Source organism: Myotis daubentonii, chromosome 12 (assembly GCF_963259705.1).
Source record: "Myotis daubentonii chromosome 12, mMyoDau2.1, whole genome shotgun sequence".
Taxonomy (NCBI): Eukaryota; Metazoa; Chordata; class Mammalia; order Chiroptera; family Vespertilionidae; genus Myotis; species Myotis daubentonii.
Window position 1 is genome coordinate 48549205 of NC_081851.1, and position 23723 is coordinate 48572927.

The 23723-nt window shown below is 40.3% G+C and overlaps 1 protein-coding gene across 4 annotated transcripts in view; it reads right to left on the bottom strand.

The window, feature by feature from the left end:
* The window catches only part of CCDC85A (coiled-coil domain containing 85A), a 170036-nt gene that overhangs the window by 16439 nt on the left and 129874 nt on the right, over positions 1 to 23723 (bottom strand). For 3 of the 4 annotated variants that reach the window (XM_059659773.1, XM_059659771.1, XM_059659770.1), the window contains exon 3: positions 22828 to 22904. The exons of the other annotated variant lie outside the window; for it this stretch is intronic. In XM_059659773.1, the coding sequence (XP_059515756.1) occupies positions 22828 to 22904 (77 nt within the window). The remainder of the gene's footprint in view (positions 1 to 22827; positions 22905 to 23723) is intronic. 4 annotated transcript variants of the gene reach the window in all.

Below are 23723 nucleotides of genomic sequence, written 5' to 3' on the forward strand. Positions count from 1 at the left end.
AGATATTCATTCATTAAAATCATGTTTGCTGAGCACCTATGAGAGGTAATACCCCATGCTATGTGAGGTGGGTAACTCTTCCAAGGTTTGTTGAGAGAGCAGCACAGTAAGTCCAGCTCATTGACTCCAAGGCCACACTGCCTAGGTTCAGATCTTTGATCTGGCACTTAGGAAGTACATGATCTCTCTGTGCCTCAGTTTCCTCATCTGTAAAATGTGGGTAATATGGTATAATAATACCTACCTGAGTGAGGTTACTTATATGAAAAGAGCTCTTACAACAGTGCCTAGGCCATATTAAGCACTCTATAACAATGATTGTCAACCTTCTTACTCTCATGGCACACATAAACTAATTACTAAAATTCTGCAGCACACACACAAAAATATTTTTTGCAGAGCTGATCAAAAGAAAAATAGGTATAATCATGTGTTGGCGGTTGTCATGTTTTTATTTGACAATCTAAGGGGAAAAGGTCAGTGCCCCTGACTAAATAGTCAGGTATTGCATGTTTTCAAAATTTTTGCAACATACAGGTTGAAAATCGCTGCCCTGTCAGTATTTGCTACACATTTTATAACTTGTTTGTCAGTTTATATTCAGATGTTTATTATTTGAGCAGCAGTTCTCGGGTGATTTGGCCCCGCAGGGGGGACATTGTTAGCTGTCACTGTGGGGTTTCTGTGGGCATTTAGGGGGTAGAGGCCCAGGATGCTGCTGCACACCTGCAGCACAGGACAGTCCACCCAAGGAATTATCCAGGCCCTAATGGCGGAGTGCTGAAGCTGAGAAAGCCTGATGTCGGAAAACTGCAAAGCAAAATTTCTGTTGATGGCTCTGTAGCAGATTTTGCATATGAGGACACGTGGCCCACAGGATTTGGAGCTCTTAGTTGATTTCAAAGAAAACTCTAAGCTTCGGCCCTCCTGTGGTCTAAGTATAAAGAGATCCATCTTTCCACCTCCGAATAGAATAGGAAATTACTCTTTTTAACAAAAGGAATAGAATTTAAAAATATCCAAAACATCCTACTGCAACAATGCCAGCAGAACCAGAATACAACACGGGCAGGTACAGGGCAGTGGTCCAAAGAACAGATTGCTCTCCGAGCACGCTGCCCCCATGAAAACCCAGACACCATCCCACAGAGAATAAAATTGGCAGAAGGTGGTTTGCGGAAATTACGGAAGGAAAATAAAGCTTTCTTAGCAACACAACAGGTAAAGATTCTGCACTTAACTTTAGGCAGAAACACCAGGAAAGAATAAAATTGCCAGGAAATAGAAATGAGGGCCCTGACCCATGAAACAACAGGTGAGAGCATTGTGTGACAGGCAGAGGCACACCAGAGAGACAGAAATCTGGATCAGAACAGTGACCATTCTCTCCTTCCCAGGAGGCTAAGGGTTGCAGTCTGTCACATGTTTGACTCCTGAGACGTATCTTAGTCAGAACAGCTCTCAATTGCTAAGCTCCTGTTACATGCTAGGACTCTCCTAAATGCAGTCAATTAGAAGATTACTAAGGCTGGCTAATATGAGCTCCCCCTACGCGTTAATACCAGTCAAGACACTAACTGTGGGCCTGGTACTGTTCTCAATCATTTACACGACATGACGATTTCTTTCTTTTTGTTTAGGCCCTAAAGGTCTCCTCCTGTTCTGTGTGCTCATCATGCAGCTCCAGGGCCTGCAAGGAGACCAGGGCACCCTGGGAAGATAAGGATGGCTGGAGTGGCCCAGGGTCTCGGAGGATCAGAGGAGAGTGTCAGTCACTGCTCCACTGCCACACAGCAGCGTGGCGTGGCGGTGACACTTACAAAACATTGCATCTGTAACAACATCCCAAGGATTTTGAAACTTGGGATATTACAAAGTAGCCTAAGGAATATGTTGAAAGTTATTGACAGCTCACTTCGAAATACTGTGAGTCATGACATAAATGAAATACAATAGGCTCCAGTTATTTTATCAAGAGAATAGTCTATTTCCTGTCCCTCTTTCTCTTCGGGTTTGGGTTCCAGTGAGACTTTTCCAGACCCTGTGCTTTTCTTGTCCCCTACTAGTGTGATCCAGGAAGTCACTGTCTTACCTCTAGTTCCTGCTCATTCATGTTCATATTCTCTCTCTCTCTCTCGTCCTGGAGTAGGTGTCTAAAGAACTCGCTTCGCTCATGGTTCCACTGAGGAGTGAGTCAGGATCACATAAACTTTACTTTTCATTATTTAACAGATGGGTGTAGTCACCTCGACCACGTGAGCTGACAAAACCCTTCCATAACACAGCTCTAAGCCCTCTCACATTTTGCAGTAATATTATATATATTGTGGAGCTCCCCAAGGTCATTGCACCTGACTTCCTATCTCCGTAATCAGGATGACTAGCACTCCATCTGCTCAATAAAGTTAACATGTCAACAGATTATCGAAACCAATGTGTGACTTTTCCTCTGTCATCTCAAAAATAGTTGTATAAATGACTTACTTGTGTGCCTATCTACTTGGTAATTAGTAGGTTCCCAACTATTTGTCAAGTAACTAAAACACACTTCTAGAGCACTAAAATGGCCGGAAATAGGTGACACTGGCATTTTTGTGAGGATCCATTTTTGGCAAGTCCACACAAATTAAATTAAATCCCCACCATGTCCCCCTCTCATTAGTCAGTTACCATTATTCTAGTAAAATAAACCTACCCTGAAAATCTTGAATCACTTCCACCTCTTTCTAAAGCTACATGTTAAATATGTTACAACACTAACTGAAATGATCATGAGATGATACAGACCAAAAGCAGAAATAGACTTTATCATGGGGACATCCAAAGTATATACCGAATCCCATCCAAATGGCAAACATCAAATGGTGAAAATAAAAAAAATATGTATCAAAAGGGATATAATTCTCAACTTCATTAAGGGTAGGCCAACCCATAAGTATCCAGATGTTAACCAGCTAAGGAAATCAGAGGCAATATTTATTCACTCACTCATTCATGTTGCCAGACAACAGCTAAGATTGAAGTCTATGGAGTCACAGGAGTGGTGGTAAGGAGCTTCCATTCAGAGAACCTGGATTTTAGACAGTTGTCTTGTTCAGGGAGATGGAAGCGGTTCAGAGGAACCTGAGCCTAGAATGTGAGGGACAAGAGTAGGAGGACGGAGGCTGACATGAAAGGCAGGAGTCAGATGGCTTTGAAATTCATTCTAAACTGAGGCGTGAGCAGTGGCAAGACCCAACTTCTGTTTTATAGATCACTCTAGCAATGTAGAGAATAATTTGGATGGGGCAAGACTAGCTGAGATGAAGTCCAATCAGGGTATTAATAAAGAAGTTCAAGTGAAAAATGATTACTCATGGTGTACACTGGACAACAGCAGGAAGAATGAAAAGGATATCGATGGATTAAAAGACAGGATGAGCCCTAATTGTATCTGAATGTAGGCAATGAGGTTGAAAGAGGAATCCAGAATGGCTCCCAGCTTTCTGGCTGGGTACCAGCTAAATAAATGGTCATGCTATTGACCAGGGTCGGAAGTGCCAGGAAAAGTAATATATCTAACTCTTTCATCAGATTTTAAAATCAAGATCAAAGAGGGAATTAACAATGTACGAAGCCCCAAATCATCTTTTCCATGGATACTCACACAAATGGGTTTCTTCTGACTCATAAGAGTGCAAACTATTTCAATTGTAATAACTTTACCTTCATGCCATGATGAAAATATCGTCTGATCAAACAATATAATGCTCTTGAAAGGAAAGTAATTTTGTAATGTCAGTGAGGGCAGGTAAAGCTTGAAGATATATATGGTTCTAAGGAAAAAAATGACAGTAATTACAGAGATTAGCCTTTTTACAAGAATTAGAGAGGGCCACCCCAGGAAGGAGAGAATTAATAGCCTGAGAGGGCGAAGGCAGCACCCACCCAGCATCTCTGTAGCCAGAGTGACAGCAGGCAAAGAACAGTGAGGGCCCGGTGAACAATAGCTGAACAATAGCTAGGAAATGCAGACAATCGGATGTGCGCACTTTCTGCCTCCAGTAATGAACTATGTGCTTAATTCTAGCCTCCTATTAACCACACAACTCCCAGTAAGGAGCACTGAAATGTGCAGAGGAAAAAGAAGAGTACATCTAAATGGCTTAACAATCAGGTTGACAATCAGTAGTACAAGTTTACCACACGTGTGCATACCTTTAGGTCTTGGGCTTATAACAAAAGGGAGCTCAGGGGAAGGAGGGCACATGAGTAGGACTAAGAAGGCACAGAACTGAATTGCCAGTGTAGACACAAAAGCAAAAAAGTCATGCTAACAAACACTGCATTTGAATTGCAGAGCAGAGCGGATTCGTGCTTGTGTTAAGTACCTCAGCACTCCCTCCGAGCCCAGTGGAAGACATGCACAGAGCTTGCGCCCTTGGGACTAAACAGCCATGTAAGATGGATGCTTGCCAAGTTGACTACAGATTGCTCCCTGGTAAGGTGGTGGTTGCTGCCCTGGCTTTAGCACAAGGAAGGGCCTTCAGTTTCATCAAGGACTCTTCCAGTATACAAAGCTCCCCCACAAAACAGGAAGGTCGAGATAAGAGAGAGGTGGACAGAGGGACAGCTTCATACAAGGGCAGCCACCTCCCGGGGAGACGTGTTGCTAATACAACTAAGCACAGCCGCTTGTCAGCCTGCACTTCCTAGGCCATTTGCTGGGAGCTCTGTCTTGGCACGTACACAATGACCCTGCACTTGGCAGTTTATAAAAAAACCCCATGGCCAACTGATGTGGACAGGGTAGCCTCTGCATACGTGGCAGCAAGACAGTCGCCAGCGGGAGAAATGGGGTCTCCCGTCAGTGAGAAAGCACACAGGAAGTGTGGGGAAAGCATGAGCCCTGTTTTCTTACTAGGAAGGAAGAAAGAAAGTGACTTAAAAATAGGTTTAAGTCACCAACAAATAATTTATGATGGAAAATGGAATTTTCAGATTCAAACTTATATATGCTCATTTGGTAAATAATGCTCAAAAAGGATGTCTAGGACCTACTCGAGAGTTAAAATAAAACATAAAACAACTTTGTAGCATTAGCATAGAAAGGAAGTTCAAAACTCACCCACAAAATATCAAAGATTAAAAATGTTAAATGCGCCACTCCTTTCCGCTTGCATTGCACCCCTGCCCCATCTTTAAATCTCCGTTTCCCAGGGCACAGTCCACAAACCTCTTCATTTTCTCAGCATTCTCACAGGAAGTCCAGTAGTCCATTAGCCATTTTTTCTTCCACAATTTTACCTCTAACCCTGAACTCTCCTCTGAGGTCCAGATGTACCGATCTAACTCCGTTTGTAACATCTCCTCAGAGATGGCCAACATCTCACATTTACCATGCCCCAAACAGCTTGATTCCCCTGCACCCCCAAAGCTGTTCTCCCAGTCTTCCTGTCTCAGCACACAGCACCACCTATCATTCAGTTGCTTAGCTCAAAATCCAAGGAGTCACCCTTCATTCTTCCTAGAGCCACCTCACCCCTGGGCTGCCATGCCCTGCACAGCCTACATGAACAGTCCCTCCAGTTCCTCAGTGCCCACCTCATGAAGCCACACGGGGTCCCTTTCCCGTATAGTCCCCATCCAGACTGACACGGAGCACCCTGGGCTCCACGTCTGTATTGTGAATCCAGTGCCTCTCACCATCTCCACCCTTCCTCTTAGTTCCAGCCACTGTCAGCCCTGAGTCAACCAAGCTGGCTCCCTAGTGAGTATCCCTCTGTCGCTGCTCTCGCACTGCCTCTGTCTTCTCTACTCAGCATTGATGGCGACCTTTGCAATGTTAACAGATGATACCACAACCTTGCCCCATTCCTTCTATAGCTTTCCATCAAGTCAGACCAAATCCCAACACTTGACCTTGATCAACAAGCCCACAGGGTCTGTTCCCTGCCTGTCTGTCTAACTTAATCTCAGGTTACTCTCCTTCTCACTCGCTGTGCCAGCCACGCTAGCCGTCTTGCTCCTGTTTCCTCAAACATGACTAGTTTATTCCTACCTAAAGCTTTGTCCTTGCTGTTCTAGCGGCCTGTCATGCCCTTTTCTAGCCATATTGCGTTCTTCCCTCACGTCCCCTCAGATGTCACTTCCTCAGGGAGGGGGAGGGTTCTAACTCCATGTAAAAGGCCCTGTCACTCCGATTTTCTACCCTGCTTCTGTTTTCTTCATAGTGATTATCACTCCCAGGCATTACACATTTTTGCTTATTAAAATAATGATCCACCTACTAAAATATAAGCTGCATAAATTTCTTATTCAAGGCTATATAGCTATTATCTAAAACAGTATCTGTACATAAGAGACATAAAAAGTACTTGAGGGGTAAAATAGTAAATGAATGGCTGAGACGTCCTCCTCTCGTTCCATATTTGTTAAGGTTCTTTGGTGACTAAGAAAAGCAGTGGAAGCCCACGAATCACTTCCCATTGAATGAATATCCCTGAACCCATCTAATGATGAATGTAAAACGCTTTCATTTCAAACAGTGAGGTCACTGCTTTTGCCTAGCCTAGATTCTGGGGATGAAAGATCGCATAAATAACTGAAATTCAAAATAGCTCTACCTAGTCCCTCCACGTAAACTTTGACCACAGCTAATGGCACAAACCAAGTCTGCCCGGTTAAAATTTTTTGCTTTCCTGAAGTTTCTGGGTGAAGGACTTAAGAGTAATAGCAGGGCCAGTATTCTGAGTGCATTATCCAAACAAAGGACCTGACTAAACTTTAAAATGCACAGCTAAAATTTTCCAAAAAAGCTGACTAAGAAATTCTGAAAACTGACATTGTAAAACTTTAGGAAAGGCAGATTTTAAAAAGGAACTTTTTCTTAAATTAGAAATTTTTGCAATAGTATCATCCTGGAAAACAACCAGGTTAACCAGTAAAAAAAAAAAAAAAAAAAAAAAAAAGTTGTTAAGGCTGCCTAGAGATGTCTTAAAAAGAAAGTATGTTGCCTATTCAAGAGAAAAATGACCCAGAGACTAATGAGCTCCATAAGCTACTCACTTCCTGACCCTCAGCAAGTCACTTGTCCTCAACGCTGAAATGGAGAGGCCTATCAATTAGCCTCATGTGGCGGCGGCGAAGGGTGACTAATAGACTTGATTGCAAGGCGCTTGGAACAGTAATTGCTATAGGAGCTTTGCTATCAGTCTCCGCTGAAGCACTGCGAACACCTTTGGCCCTTTTCGAGCTCTCTTCTACCCCTTGGCTCTTCTGGTGTCCGTCAGTCCTAGTGACAAAGACGAAAAGACAAGTGAGGATCCTTCTTGCTTTTCCTCAGGTCCCAGCCTGACGCCCAGGAAACACGCTGGACACAGGAACGAGCCTTTGTTCTCCTCCGCGCTCCCCTAAGCACCTCGCAGATAAGGCTCTTCCTCTCCTTCCTTTCCACGCACGCCTACACCATAATCAAAACCACAACTGGACAAAGATCACGGAAAAGGACCTGAAAAACACCATTCACTTAATTCTTACCAATAATCTCCTGATTTCTCACTCTTTCACAAAATGCCCTCATTACAAGAGTGATTGATTCCTGACCTCCGCCTAAGCTGGAAATTGATTTCTTCCTCATTCCCTGATAAACATGGATTTAGAATTTCACTCGTCTTTGAAGGACTCTATAGAAATTCATGTTCTTCCCGAGCCGCCAGCCATGTGGTGTCTATTTTAGAGATAAGCCTGCCCCACGTTATCTAAACAGCGATCTCTCTGAGACACAAGAACAGCCAGGACACAAAAGCAACAGAATTAATCACTCACTAACGCACAGCTTCAGTAACCATTCCTCTGTGTTTCAGAAAAGTGCTATGTTTCTAGCTGGTAGAGCCACACCAAGTATTGTCCTTCCTGTAGGGGAGGACTTGCCTTTTCAAGTCAAATGCAAGCGTCTTCATCTCCAACAAATTTTTATCCCAAAGCTAAGTGGTTTGTGAGGAAAAAATACCTTTGCCTCTTCCTCAATGATTCCTCTGGTTCCATCACAGCACATTTCAAAGATACTGATAAGTTAGGGCAGGTTTGGGGATGATAGGACAAAGGAACTTAAACCAATGAAAAAGTGAAATATACTTATTGAAAAAAGTACATGTAAATAATAAATTCATTATGTACAAATGAAAATTTATGTAACAATATGAGAGACCCCAATTAAAAAACACATTGACAAATAATTCTAGTGTGGAGCAGGGTTCAGCAAACTATTTGCAGAGTTAAATCCAGCCCCTTTCACCTGTTGTGGAAATAAAGTTTTATTAGAACACAGTCACACACATTCACATAGATATTCTCTGTGGCTATTTTCAGCTGTTCTCATGCTACAATTGCTAACATGAAAAGTTGCAGCACCATGTGGTTCACAAGTTTGAAAATGCAATTGGGCCTTTTACCAAAAAAGTGCCAACCCCTGGTAGAGAGGATGAGAAGGTCACTGCAGACAGCAATGGTCTGGAAGATTCTGGAGAAGGAAGCAAGCGGCTTAAAGAGAGCGATTAGACAAATATTCTTCCCTATGTTATTTATCTAAGGGCTAGAAACATCCTGAAGACTGATAAAAGGATGAAGTCTTCCCATGCTGAGAAAATCTTTAGAGTGATGAAATCTCCCAGTGAAGAGCAAAACAGATGGACTAGAAACTAAACCGAGTTTCTTGGCTAATTCCAAATTCAGAACCCAAAGATACCACACCAGAGGTTTTCTTTGGATGGTGGTGCTGTTTTCATAGCTATCGTGCTTCTACAGAAACACACTTGTCACATGACAGGTTTCAGAAAAAAAGAATTGCTAGACCAGTGATAACAAAAGCTGGACACAAATCTCACCGCTGCACATTAGTAGGCATTCTCTCGCCTACAAACCAGTGATGCCCACAGGGGCACGGGGCCCATAGCCAGGACCTCTGCTGATACTCAGGTTGCAGCCAGAGCTTGTGACAAAAACAAACATCCGCCCCACCATTTGAAAGAAAGAAGAGCACGTAAAAATAAAAGAATTGGACACTATCGTTTTCATGGCCTGCTGTGTCTCTCCTTGCGTCCTAAAGACTTAAGACTCTGAACACTTAAAACAAGTAGGATTGATGTCCTCAAACAAAATTAACAAAAGATACATCTGAAATAAAATGCGTCATTTCTTAAGGCAAAAGGTATTAAAGATCAGTCTGCTAACATCAAGCATTTTCTACTGGTTTAAAGACCAATTAAATTCTTATTTATTCCTAACATCCTACTTATTACTTATTAAAATTTCTATGGCATCCATTTAGAGCCCTGAGAAACCACCCAGAATGGAGAGACGTCTTATCCTATTCTCACGACTGATTCTGAAGGACTTTGTTACTGTCAAGATCCTGTGCAGGGCACTTATTTTAAGTGGAAAACACTAGAGGGGCAGCTGCCCTTTCCTGCTCTCAGGCCCATCTTTATCTCATTCTCAAGTGCCAAAGACAGGAAAACTGCTTTCCCTGACCAAGAAAATCCTCCTCCTCAAAAAAAGTGGATGCCCAACAGCTGCATGAGCCACCTTCTTCACAAGTGACCACTCAGAGGCTCCAGGCTTAGACCTCTCCAAAGTCCTCCTACGCTGGCAGGGAACCTCGCTGCCATCACCAGCTATCTTACCATTTGCAGAACTCACTGAGAAAAGCATGTGCGTTTGGCAGGTCAAGGAACCACGTAATGAAATAGGAGTGGGGTAGGAACAGGGAGTGGAAAGTCAATGAGGCTGGTCCCAAACAAAATAACCATGTTCAAAACGCAAAGCTGCTAAAGCGCCCTTTGTCTAAAACTCCTTGCCAGAAGACGACATCCAAATTCTAACTGTAGCTTCTGCTAACCTTTGGCACCCAACAGAAGCATGGCACCCAAAAGTATAAAGACCCATTGTTCCCACACAATTATTTGTGGGTAAATTCACTGGAATTGAGATTTGTTTCTGAGTATACATTTTATGCTTTTTTAAAAATGGAATTTCTATAGTTGTGTATATTAAATTCCTAGCGTATGAAAATGTTTAAATATATTTAAAACTCTCTCTGTTGGCATGATGACACACCTGCCTTGGGTGTCAGAACAGCTGACACATCTTGGCTATTGAAAAGCCTCCTGTCCAAGAGCCAGCTCTTACAGTATGTGAGTCGGGGACGGCTCCATCTGGTCCCGGGCTTACTATTTGTTATCTGTCAAACGTTAGAACTTCTGCCTCCCAAGTTGTTCTGTTGCAAGTGAGGCATTTTGGGTGAAGAAAAGAAAGTACCACATCCTTTATTTGCTATACTACATTTGAATCAGATTTACATTTCTTCTCTGATCCTTACATTTCTACATTCATTCTTTTTTTCTAATATTACTGCTAAGAGCAACAGCTAAATCAGCGATTTTCAACTTTTCATCTCCTGGCACACATAAACTATCACTGAAATTCTGCGGCACACCAAAAAATATATATTTTGCCAATCTGACAAATATATATGTAATTTTGATTGATTTATAAAAATAATAATAGTAATTTCCTACCCTTTTTGTTCCAAAGTAACTTTTTAAAAAATCAAATGCCTATACTTGTAAATAAGGATTTTTGGTACCAAGAATTAACCAATCAGACACAATCATCTTATGCAACATGACCATATATGACCTATATATTCATGGTTCAAGTCAGGGCATTCACACCGGATGGCTTTTGTGTTGGTTGCTGTCATTTTTTTTGACAGTCTAGGGCAGTGGTTCTCAACCTTGGCTGCACATTAGAATCACTTGGGAATCTTTTTAAAATCCTGATTTCTGGGCCTCATCCTTCGGAAATTCTGTTTCTTTGTTATGGGGTGGGGCCACAACATTAGTAACAAAGAAACAGAATTTCCAGAGGATGAGGCCCAGAAATCAGGATTTTAAAAAGATTCCCAAGTGATTCTAATGTGCAGCCAAGATTGAGAACCAGTGATCTAAGGGAAAAGAGGTCAGTGCCCCTGATAAATAGGTATTGCATGTTTTAAAAATTCATGCAGCACACTGGTTGAAGATCGCTGAGCTAGATGAACAAAACTACTAAAATAATAATTAGTCTAAGAGTTTTAAGCCAGTAGGTTAGCTGCCTTCTTAGTCTTTCATTTTTCTCTTAAAAAAATAATGATAGTTTGCCGAAACCGGTTTGGCTCAGTGGATAGAGCGTCTGCCTGCGGACTGAGAGGTCCCAGGTTCGATTCCGGTCAAGGGCATGTACCTAGGTTGCGGGCATATCCCCAGTAGTAGGTGTGCAGGAGGCAGCTGATCGATGATTCTCTCTGATCGATGTTTCTAACTCTCTATCTCTCTCTCTTCCTCTCTGTAAAAAATCAATAAAATATATATTAAAAAAAATGATAGTTCAAAAGTTGCTTCTATTCTATTAACCTATATTATGCAAACTCCAAAAATCTCAAAGAGGATAAAATTCTGAAACAGCTCGCTATCATTTGTGTGTCTCAGTTGAGCACTCCTGCAATCACAGATGTTTGAGGTACTGAGAAGTTTGAGGACACGAAGTTCTCCCAAAGGAAAGAATTAGACCAGGTAAATCCACTGTCATCAAGGATAATGGAGCACTTTCAAAACAGAGGAACAATCTTTGAATTGACTGTCTCCTTTCTAATAGTAACACTTCCTTCTCACCTCCATTTCTGAGCTTAACACTAGAACCCTGTGGTATGAAGTACTTTCTCTACAGGCTTTGGACCTGGAGCAAGGTAGAACCCGTGCATAGTTGGGGTTGTCTCAGCCCAGAGAATGTTGGGAGCTATGGGAGCTAGACATCACTGCAGCAGCCAGTCAACAGCCCAAGTGAGGACCAGACTTAGTATATATTTGAGGAGGGTATATAGGTCATCCCAAAGGTAAGCTGACTGGGTTGAGAGAACAGAGTCCATCTGTTTCACCAATCTGCACTTGGTGTGGCCTAAGTAAACACAAGCTACCATTGCTTCCAGTAATGCCACATTTACAAATGTGCATGGGTTGCTTATCAAAATACTCCACTGCTTATTGATACAGAAACTACTTTGTAAAATTTTTAGAATAAACTCATAAACCCAAATCAGGGGTGGGGAACCTTTTTTCTGCCAAGGGCCATTCGGATATTTATAACATCATTCGCGGGCCATCCAAAGTTATCATCTTAAACATTAGCCTGCCGTATTTGGTTAAACATTTAATTAACTCACCCCTGATGCCTTGGCAGGGCCAGGCCAAATGATTTCCCAGGCCTTACATGGCCCTCGGGCCGGACATTGCCCACCCCTGCAAATCTTTCTCTTACTCAGAATGATTACTTAGCCACCAAAGGCCCCTAAGTTATAAAACAATTAAGACAAAGCCTGTATTTCAGATGCTCTTTCTTCATACTGTTTCTCTACACCTACTTTAATTAGCTCCTTAGGTTACCATGCTACCAGGTTATACAGGCTCAGTGGCCCGCAATCTGAAAGATACTATATAAACGCTCCATATAAACTGTAAGAGCAGCCCTGGTTACCGTCTCCCAGGGCACCTACACTTCCTCTTTCATTTTCTATGTCCTCCACAACACCTAAAGAAAGTCCAAGCCCACTTCTTGCTGGCTATTATTTCAGATGCTTTAGTCTACAGGATGAATCCAATAAATCAGAAATCCTTTGAAAAAAAATATTTTCTTCTTCCGGACATTGTTTCTTCTGTGTATCACAAGTAAAGACTTCGATTTATATGCAGGCATTCTTTTGTTATTCTCAGTCTAGTCAATGTAAAAATTAATGTATACAAACTCATGTCTTTTTTTTTCTTACAGTAATTTATTTTGGCTTATCTCTGAATGGAATTACTGAAAAATATATTACATTTTAATATAAAGACTATACATTCTTTCGGTATAGAGGTAAATAATTTTCTAACATGTCCTGTACTGTTATTCTCTCATAATTTAACTTTTTCTCTCTCTAAAATGTCATGTTGCCATTCATTACATGAAATCATTTGAAATATTTTTACATGTCATTTAAAAAAATTGTTTACCTTAGTTTATGTACTCAGAAGAAAATATCCTAAGTTCAGGGGATCTTTAAAAGGCATTTCCTTTTAAAAAAGTAGCAAGACTTCATAGTTTTGGGCTCTCTGAAATACTGTGTTTACGGACTGGATTGAAAGTCCAGCTCCAGGATGCTTGTAGGATACCGCAGAGACCATGGCAGAGTGAAGAGCCACAGGCAATGACAATATTCCACATGTGCTTCCTGTGAGCGCCTCTCTACCACTGGAGAGAACCAACTCAGCCTCCACATGTTTCTCTATCTGTCCTTCAGTAAAGACCCTCCTCATTCTGGGACCTGGGAGACAAAACACGGCCCTGAGCTTTCATTTATCCTTGGGCTCAGACTATTCAGGACTGGAAAGAACCACACTTACCAATAAAGCACCTGACCAAAGAGAAAGCCGTAAGGACTTATCACACTCGTTTTATTCTTAGATAAGTATATTGGTAGGGAAAACTAGCGCCTTTCTGTTCATTACACATAATTTTATATAATGAATAAAAATAAACCTTAAGAGGATGCACATTATCTCTCAAAACACACAAAAGCTAACATGGCTTAAGACTAGTATGTGAGCTCCACTATACACATATTTGATGTGATATCAATCTCAAAGATATAAACCCCAGGCTATATGGGGTTTAAATGAATGTAATAGCTATCTGATGAGATTTTATTAACATCAGAACCCAAGGAGGTAGAATAACCCACAATGACATAAATCAGCAGCTGTAAATAAAAGACCAAATATGGTATTACATTGTAATTTTAAGAAATTTTACATCAAAATAAAAAGGGGCACCCCTATCTTGTGTGGCCATCACATATGAACACAGACTTTCTCCAGACAGAGTCATGGATTACAGAACTGAGAGCTGACACATCACCTAGGACAGCCCTCTCCTTTAGTCAAGGCACAGGGGCCACACAGAGGTCAGAGGCATCCTGGCCCGGCAGCTAATCCGCCACCACCCAGAGCCGCTGATCTCCACCAGCATCTGCCCCAGCATGTCACAGGGCCTCCTCTAAGACTGGTTACCAGCAGTCCAAAGTCACTGCTGACTATGTCTCTGCTTTCTAAAATGACAGTTATATTTTGCTTATTTTTCACATAATAATGGCCTTTTAAATATAATTTAATAAAATCTCAAATCACTGAGAAATTTATTTAAACAGCCTTATTTTTCCAAGCATATAATTATTTGTCTACATTACATCTTTTATATATAATATATTTATACTAGTGGCCCAGTGCATGAAATTCGTGCATGGGGGTGGGGGGTGCTTCAGCCCAGCCTGCACCCTCTCCAATCAGGGACACCCTGGGGGATGTCCCGATCCCTGTGGGCATTCAGACATCCCTCTCGCAATGTGGGACCGCTGGCTCCTAACTGCTCACCTGCCTGCCTGATCGCCCCTAACCCTTCTGCCTGCCTGCCTGATCTCACCCCTAACTGCTCTCCCCTACCAGCCTGATCACCCCTAACTGCCTCTGCCTACCTGATCTGGCCCCCAACTACCCTCCCCTGCTGTCCTGATCTTGCCCCCAACCGCCCTCCCCTGCTGTCCTGATCTCACCCCCAACTGCCCTCCCCTGACGGCCTGATCGCCCCTAACTGCCTCTGCCTTGGTCCCCACCACAGTGGCTTTGTCCAGAGGAAGCTGGACGTCCAGAAGATGGCCAGTCAACTCGGTCTAATTAGCATATTACCCTTTTATTAGAATAGATTATATAGGATAAGATTGCTTAAATGGGACAGAGCCTTTTTAAGCAGGAGGAGATGCTCTTGGCAAATAAACATACATAATCCCTATATCTGGACTGACAGCCAGCCATATGCTCTATACTGTCAAAACCAGTCATTAAAAAATTGAACCGCTTTCTTACACCTTACACCAAACAGCTATTGCCCTTAAAACCCCTCCTAAGCCCCCACTTTAGGTTCTGCCTTTGCAGTTCACCCAGATTTGGTTCTGATTGTTCGGTTTCTATGCCAGTCAGCATCTCCAGGCCTATCCTTGGGCCTGATCAGAGGGGCAGGGCTGATCAGCAGCCCCCGGGGCTGCTGGTGAGGCCCGGAGAGAAAGAGAGGCAAGGGCTGATCAACAGTTGCCATGGAGGCTGCAGATCAGACCCTGCTTCTCTCTCCGGGCCTGATCCACAGCCCCCACGGCAGTCAGTGCTGGGTTGCCTCAGCGACTCAGCACTGACTGCAGGACTGACTTCTGGTGTTCAGTCGTTCGTTCAGTGGTTTTGGACATTACGGACCCTGGCTCTTTATATATATAGATTTAGGCAATATAACTACTGCCTATAATACACTTATATTTGTCTACTTTATATTTAGAGGATATAGGTAATTACCAATTATCAAGAGGCACCAACTTTAGTTTCTTATATGTTAGAAGCATCTTCACTTTGCTCAGGCTTATAGCAAAGAAAGAAAACACTTTTACATGAAAAATGCCTAACACCACTGTAGGAAAGGTTTGAACCAGAATGAAGAAGAGAACGGCAAGGTTTAAATGCTGCTTTGGATTTAAACATCAGCCATGGAGGTAGTGACCTCTAACAGGGAATGGAGATCGAATGGGCTGTGCGATAGAATTTACATTTAATTCTGAAATCAAACACTACCCAAGATTTCCCACTTTCTATTCCTTACCCTATTAGAAAAGGACCGCTTCATATTTATCTTTTTAAGTTTTGACTTTACTTTCGATTTTTTTAAAAAAAGCAAAAAAGTGTAGAAAACCATTTTGACAAAGCACCATTAATGTCTCTTATAGTTCCATCTCAAAATTCCTCCATATTACTTCTCATTCATACATCTGTGATTCTAGTGAGATGACTACACAGCAAAACTTGATGCTCAAAGTCTCATCATTTTTTGTGTGTGACAAATTCTGCCAAGGACAAGTAATAGGAATGCTGCTATTTTTATGGCTACTACAAATAAAAAACAAACAAAAAAACAATTTAACATCCACTAGTGATAGAATTACTAACATGCCAGTGTAGATATACAAAAGGCAACACTGTTAAACTTTATTGATACCAATGTCCGTAATAACTTTTAAATTCAATAATTCTAAGTTTAATAAGTGGTATATTTTCTATGCATTGCAACTCACCTATTTTCTCTCTTTAGAATGAAGACTTCTTATCACGTATCAGATCCTCAAACACAAGCCCTCAAGCATGAGGGGAAACACAGACGATGTTGTACATCTCCTCACCATGAGAGCCTTCCGTGTCACCTTAGACATTACCCTATTAATTTTACTCTTTGATATTTTCTCTAGAAGACTTTAACTTTTCCCTTAATCCAGTCTCTATTTATTTAGGTTCTCCAGCATGACCTTTCCTCCATAAATCTATTTTCCAAATCTATTTGTCTCTTTTATTCCACTACACCCACACCACTGGGGTAGCTCCCGCCTATCCTCTGAAAACTCTATAGAACTATACCTAAAAGCTGTCCTTTTTTTTTTTTCTTTAATTATATAAATCATGGCGATTTAGAGAAAATGGGAATCCATGCGCACGATTCCTCCGGTGGAGTTCATTTAAATCCTTAATGGGTTTAACTTTTTTTCTCTTATCAGTAACATCCAGATTCTACTCAGGTTGTGCAACATAGAATTCCTATCCATGAAAAAAAATTTTTTTGGCACATATTACTCCTCAGGAGGGCCAAGAAAGGTAATTTCCATGAAAATAACAAAGAACACCACCACTTGCTTTATGTATCCTGGGAAGCATTACCCTATGCTACATTTTTAGAGCAATTCAAGCCCTATATGAGCTATATATTTATGGTCCCATAAGACAAAAGTGACTTGCAAAACAAAGTCAGAAAAATGTGCAAAGGAGAAAGGGGAACAACCATAAGTAAGTGTCTCCACAGCAAAAAAGCAAAAGCTCCCAGGGGAAATCCATGCGCCAGAGAGAATCTGCCCCCTCTGCCCTGAGCACCATGATCTGCATCAGCACAGGACAGAAGGAGCTTTTCAGAGACTTGATCAGGGATCTGGGGTGGTTGCCATGGAAGCGAACTACTCAGTTTCTTTAGCTCCTGTGGCCCCTCCCGGGGCACTTCTGGCAACAGTAATAGGTTTTTTCCCTTTGTTCAGAAACTGCTCTGGACTGGCCCTGCCTCGTCCCCATGCAGTGCGAGGCCACACTGTCACTAAATTACAGGAGTGGGAGATTTTTCATTCCCATTCCTAAAATTAGACTCTTATTTGCATGCTAGAACAACAGAACTGGAACCACTTGCTGAAAGGGGCCCCTTCAGTGGTGTTCCAGTTGCCATAGCTCTCAGACCTATTTGCTGAGCCCCAGCCCCGGGGCAGGCACAGGGCCCTAGGCAGGCAGGCAGGGCACCTTTACTGCTCCTGGGAACCTCTCTCAAATGCTGGTCTCAAGAGGAAGGTAGTTTGGTTTGGAGAGGACCTCTGGGGCACAGAGGGGATAAGAGTGCTTTCCAAACAGATGCTGGTGCCAGAACGCTGGATGAAGGGAACAGATTTCCCGATGGGACTTTTAACAAATGCACTTAATTGACTTTGGCATCTCAGCAAACATCTTGTTTCAAGTCTCGAGCCCTACTAATGATGCAAAATCGAAACTCAACACAGAAGAGGTGATAACAGTTTTATTTAATAGGTAAAATAGTTTTTACCTCACTGTTATGTCTGAATAGTGACTAGTGTCTTCAAAAGACAGTATTATCTATAATGAAATCCTCAGAATGGTCTTCTGTATCATCCACGTTAAGGTATTTCCTAGCTAAGAGATTTCATTGCAGATTCCGTACCTAATCATATGGATGGCACATATTACTCCTCGGTAGCATAGGGTAATGCTTCACTGGATTCTTACAGAGAGATCTAAGCAAGGTGTCTGAATCTGGGCTAAAATATAGACCTTTATGGGCACATACCTTGAAAACTACTACTGTAACTATTTGTGCCCCTACCCGCCTCCCCTCTGCCCCCTCTGGCCACATACTGTTAAGTATGACTTTTTCGTGCAAATTTAAGTATATGTGTTTGTACAACCAAACTTTGATTCCAAACTATTTAAAAAATGTGTCAGAGTGAAGGCTACAATGAATTTTTGCAAATTTAAGAAAAATAGAGTATTTCCCTTAAAGCAGAAACAGAATAAATGTTTAAGAAATCTTAGATGGCTAAGCAGATACCATGTTAATTTTTAAGACATGGTTAAAAAAAAGAATTTGACAGTAAGATAAAAACAGATTTAATAAGTTAATACACTGAATTTTATAAATGTCATGAAGTGACTAAAGGAGGCACTGTGTGTGTGCTAGGAAGAACACTGAACAGGCCTAGGTCTTGGCCCGAGTTGGCCCTTAATCAGCTGTCTCCCCCCTCTGAACCTTCCATGCCTTTACTGAAAGAGAGAATTGCCCGATGTAATATGTAAGGCTTTATCCAACTCTGAAGATCTTTATCCACAGAAAGTTTGTGTTTATGTGTAAAAGCATACAGGTAATAGGTATGTTCCGTTTAAACTTGATATAAAATTCCGAACAGCCAGTGTGGCTCAGTGGTTGAGTGCCAACCTATGAACCAGGAGGTCATGAATTGATTCCTAGTCAGGGCACATGCTTGAATTGCCAGCTCAATCCTCAGTAGGGGGCAGGCAGGAGGCAGCCAATCAATGATTCTCTCTCATCACTGATGTTTCTATCTCTCCCTCTCCTTTACTCTCTGAAATCAATAAAGATGTAATTTTTAATTTGATATAAAATTCCTTACAATAATTTTACACCATATTGGGTCTTTTATTTCATAAATTCCTACTTATGTTACTGTGCATGACGCCACCTCACTTGATTTAAAAGTTAGTCAAATTTCATAGATAGCAGCTATATTTACTTAAGTAACATGCAATCTTCATTTAGTGCTCATCTCACATTAAATATACACAGAATGGAACTCACAGACCAGTCTGAGAAGTTTTAGTATTTTGAGAGGTTAGATGCAATTCTTTGAAATATTTTTATAAGTGTAATTTGTAAAACATGTATATGTGTTTAAGAAAGAATACCTAAGCTCAAGTGATCATTGGTGATCATTTGCACCAACTTTCAGGAAGGACATTCAGGGATCATTCATGTTGTCACATATTGCAGGATTTCCTGCTTTTTAAAGGCTGATTCCTCTCCCATTGTATGTACACACCATATTTTCTTTATTCATTTGCTGATGGACAGTTAGGTTGCTTCCACATCTTGGTTATTGTAAATAGTACTGCAGTGAACATGAAGTACAGCTATCTCTTTGAGATTCTGATTTCAATTCTTTAGGATAAATATCCAGAAGTAAGATAGCTGGATCACATGGTAATATGCCAAGTGAAATAAGCTGTCACAAAAGAACAAATTCCACATGATTCCATTTATATGAGATCTCTAAAATAGTCAAATTCATTGAAAGAAATAATAGAATGGTGGTTGTCAGGGATTGGGGGGGGGAGAGTTGAAAATCAACATGTATACAATTTCAGTTACGGAAGCTGAATAAGTTCTCGAGATCTAATGACAAATTCATACCAATAGAAAATAATACTGTATTGTACACTTAAAGATCTTTAAGAAGGTAGATCTCATATTGTCTTCCTATCAAAATAAAAAGTTTAAAAAAAGGCATTTCCTTTTCAAATAATACATATCAAATACCACTGCATTTTCTGAAAATAATGAGACTGTCCTTATTTTAGGACACCTTTGAAAACTGTGTTCACAAATTTAGATTTAAGGTACAGCTCAATTGTCTTGTAGGATACTCTAGAAACCATAGCAGAGCAAAGAGCTCTGTGCTCCCTGGGTAATGGCCTGCCATGGAACATATTAATATTCCATCTACACTTCCTGTGGGCTCCTATGTACCACTGGGTAGAACCAACTCAGTCTTCACTATGTTTTTCTCTCTGTTCTTGCCTATAAACCCTTCATTCTAGGACTTGGTAACTTTGCATGGGTATAAGACTGGACCCAAACTTTATTTACACTCAGGCCTACAAGATTTAAGAGCTGGGTGGAACTTTGTCATGTATAAATTAAGAAATGGAAGCCTTTGCATCTAACCAGAGAGAAATCCACAGCATTTGTGACACTCACTTTGCTTATTTTAAAATATGCATAGCTAGGGAAAAGTTGTGACTTTCTTTTCATTATATGCAATTTTATATAAGGAATAAAAATGAGCACGGAGGAGATTTTATCCTCCGGGAAAATGCTTTACATAATTATTCTAAACACTAAATTATCAGCAAAGAAGCTGGACACAGCCACAAAAGATATTTGATATACTTGGAATGTCAATTGCTAACTATATTGTTATTCCTATTTACCCAAAGACAAGTGGTCATATTTTTTAAAACTTGGGAACAAAAAAGAATTTCTTCTAATCAACTGCACAGTGAAAAAGCTCTTAACTGAAAATCAAGTCTTCAGATATTGAAACTATTTTATGCAGTGACGTTAGCTTGTTGTATTGAATTGACTTTGCAAATCAGCTAACATCATGCAATCAGAAATAGTTTCTGCAGGGAAATCACATAATTATTTATAACAGTCCCAGTGACGTCTAAGAAATTGTACAGCCTGTGTGTTTTCCAGCCCCAGTCCCAGCCCTCCACAAGGATTCCCTTTTATGACTCTCACTGTCTGTTCATTTCAGTGTGTTTCTACCAAGTAATTGCAAGTGCTGACTCTATGTATTTTTGCTGTAAATGAAAACACTAACAAGTACCGAAATTTAATGGAAATACTGCTTTTGAACTAAGAGAGAGCTATTGTTTTCTTTGCATATTATTTAAAACAATGGATTTTTCATTGCATTAAAGTAATTTGGGCACAAACATAGCTGTTTAATTTTATATATTTTTCCATTTTACCATCTCTGATATTAGCAAGAATCTGACTAGAAATAATTGACATCTTTTTTTTTCCCCTCTTTATCGTACATATGATACTGGGGCATCTCACATCAGTAACACCTTAGATTCAATAAAACACGATCTTTCCTAGCCACTTCTTGTGGAGAAATAAACAAAACAATGTTTTTTGACAGAAAGTAGCAGAGAATTTTAAAAACATATGCTTGAACACTTTATACCTTGAAAAGTTTTCTAATCTCTTCTACGCTTAACTGTGTAAGTACTATGTATTTAATTATACACACATATCAAGTATAGGTGAAGACTTCTGATTTCTTTTCAAGACCACTAACACTCACATTTGCAGATTTTTAGAAATCAATCTTGTCATCATTTTCACATTTGTAGTCCCTCTTTTTCGTTAAGATAGCACACATGTTAGCATTTTGATGTTGATGCTAGCATTTCCACTCACAGGAAAACTAAGAAACATTCTTTTTTCTCTTTCTTTTCATTTACATTCCCAGTTGCCTCTGAGATGGTATAACCATAGATAGTGTCCATAATCAACTAATTATATTTTTTTCACTTTTGGAACAGGGCCCTAGCACACTCATACAGTGAATCCAATATAAAAGGAAAAATGGCCAAGAAAATTTGAAAATGAAAAGTATAGAAGAGAAAAAAGCTCTACATATACTTTATTCGATGGTACAAATGACCCTTTCAGTCATCTTGAGTTTTAACATACGTGTAGTTTGAGAAGGGAGATAAGTAGATTCATATAATTTCATGATTTCTAGCCAGATGGTTGGCCAATGGAAGAAAGAGACAGGCATTCTCACATGCAGTACCTGATAGCCCAATCATTACTGACCAAAAGTCATTTAAAAAAAACAAAACAGGATTTTAAAAAAGACCTAAAATGTCTTTCCTAAGCATATTTAAACTAATGTTTCTATATCTCCTCTTGCACTGTAACCGGTCTTGGTATTTCCGTTTAAACTTCTTGAGTTTTAATTTTCCCTTAGTCACTTATGAAATAGAAATAATCACCAAAATGTGGAAAGAACAATAGCAACCAAATACTTAAAAAGTTCACTTTTATAAAATATTAAAATACGTTGCTGCCTACATGTCTGTAAAGGGAACCAACCTAGAATCAGATTTGTTCAACTCCTCACAGAACATTTCCCAAGAACCACCCCCTCAAAGGACTAACATCATTTCACCAAGATATTGGCCATGGAAATAATTTTATAAGGAAAATATGTGGCAGGCAGTACACCCCAGACAAAGCCACACTTTACATTCACCAGGGAAAAGAAATGAGGCCCCAAAGTAAAAACTGTCCATTATTGTCATCCCCTTGTGCTGAAAGGTTCAATCATATCACAAAGAACTTTAGTACATGCTAATTTAATTAAAACATGACAGCTTCAATCTACCTAAGCTTTCCCTACCTCACAAATTAGCAAAATTTTTCTTTAAATACAAGCCCCTTCTCTATCTTCACCAACGACATGCATAATGTATATGAGCAGTGCTATCAAAGTACTTTCTATTTCCTTTCATTTTTCTTTTCTTCTTCCTTCCAAAATTACTTTACATTCTTATTTCAGACATCTGCATCTTTTATTGTCACAGTTTAAGAACCTGCATAATAGGATGGTCATTATGAAAAGTAATCACACTCCACACTGATGAATGACTACTTACAAAATGATTTCTATCATTTCAAGGAGAAAATGTAATTGAGACTTCAAACTCCAAATAAAATGCTACAACTCAAATGACACTGACTAGCTATGAGCTTCTGGAAGTCACCCACCTGGGGCAGCATGCGATTCTCTTCCTCCAGCTGTCTTACTCTTGCCTCCAGCTGCCTAACATAGGACAAGGTTGATTCTAAAATTGAAAAGAAAGAACTCACATTATACACACAGGTCTTGTTCGGTGCACTGTCAGGATATTTCTGGCTTGATTTATTCAAACCAGGTAGTGACTACAAATCTGTTATTTAAAAAAATTAAAGAAAAGAAAAAAACAACAAGTTTCCTCCCCAGAAAAAAACAATAACAGAAGCTATTGAAACTACAAGCTGTTTGAACAACTGGACAATGTTAAGGAGAATTCGAGAAATTTATATAGGAGGTGAGGTTGTAGGCTTTTGCACACCATGTAGCCCTCAGAACATTAGACATCTTGAAGACAGCTGTTTCTTCTTTTCAACTTATTTTGTACATTTTGGGCTTTCAATGAGCTGTACCACGCATAATTTTGTAATGTTAATTATAACCAAAATAAATTACAAGGTCATATTAAAAATAGAAAATATTTCAAATATCCAGTTCCCTTCATTATACCAATACATATTTCAAGTGTTAAGACCAACATGTTGTTCTTGTCACAGACCTGCAGATATTAAGACTGTAATTCAAAGAATGGCTATGAAAGGGCTAAATAATTAGAGTTAGGCTGAATTTTGACTGTCATTTGGGCTGTGTGTGACAAAGACCCAAGTTTCCCCAAAATCTCCAGGTTCACCAAGGGCAGACTTGAAATTAATTCTTGTTTTATTTATTTATTTATTTATTTATTTTAAATATATTTTTTATTGATTTTTTTTTACAGAGAAGAAGGGATAGGGATAGAGAGTTAGAAACATCGATGAGAGAGATCGATCAGCTGCCTCCTGCATGCCCCCCACTGGGGATGTGCCCGCAA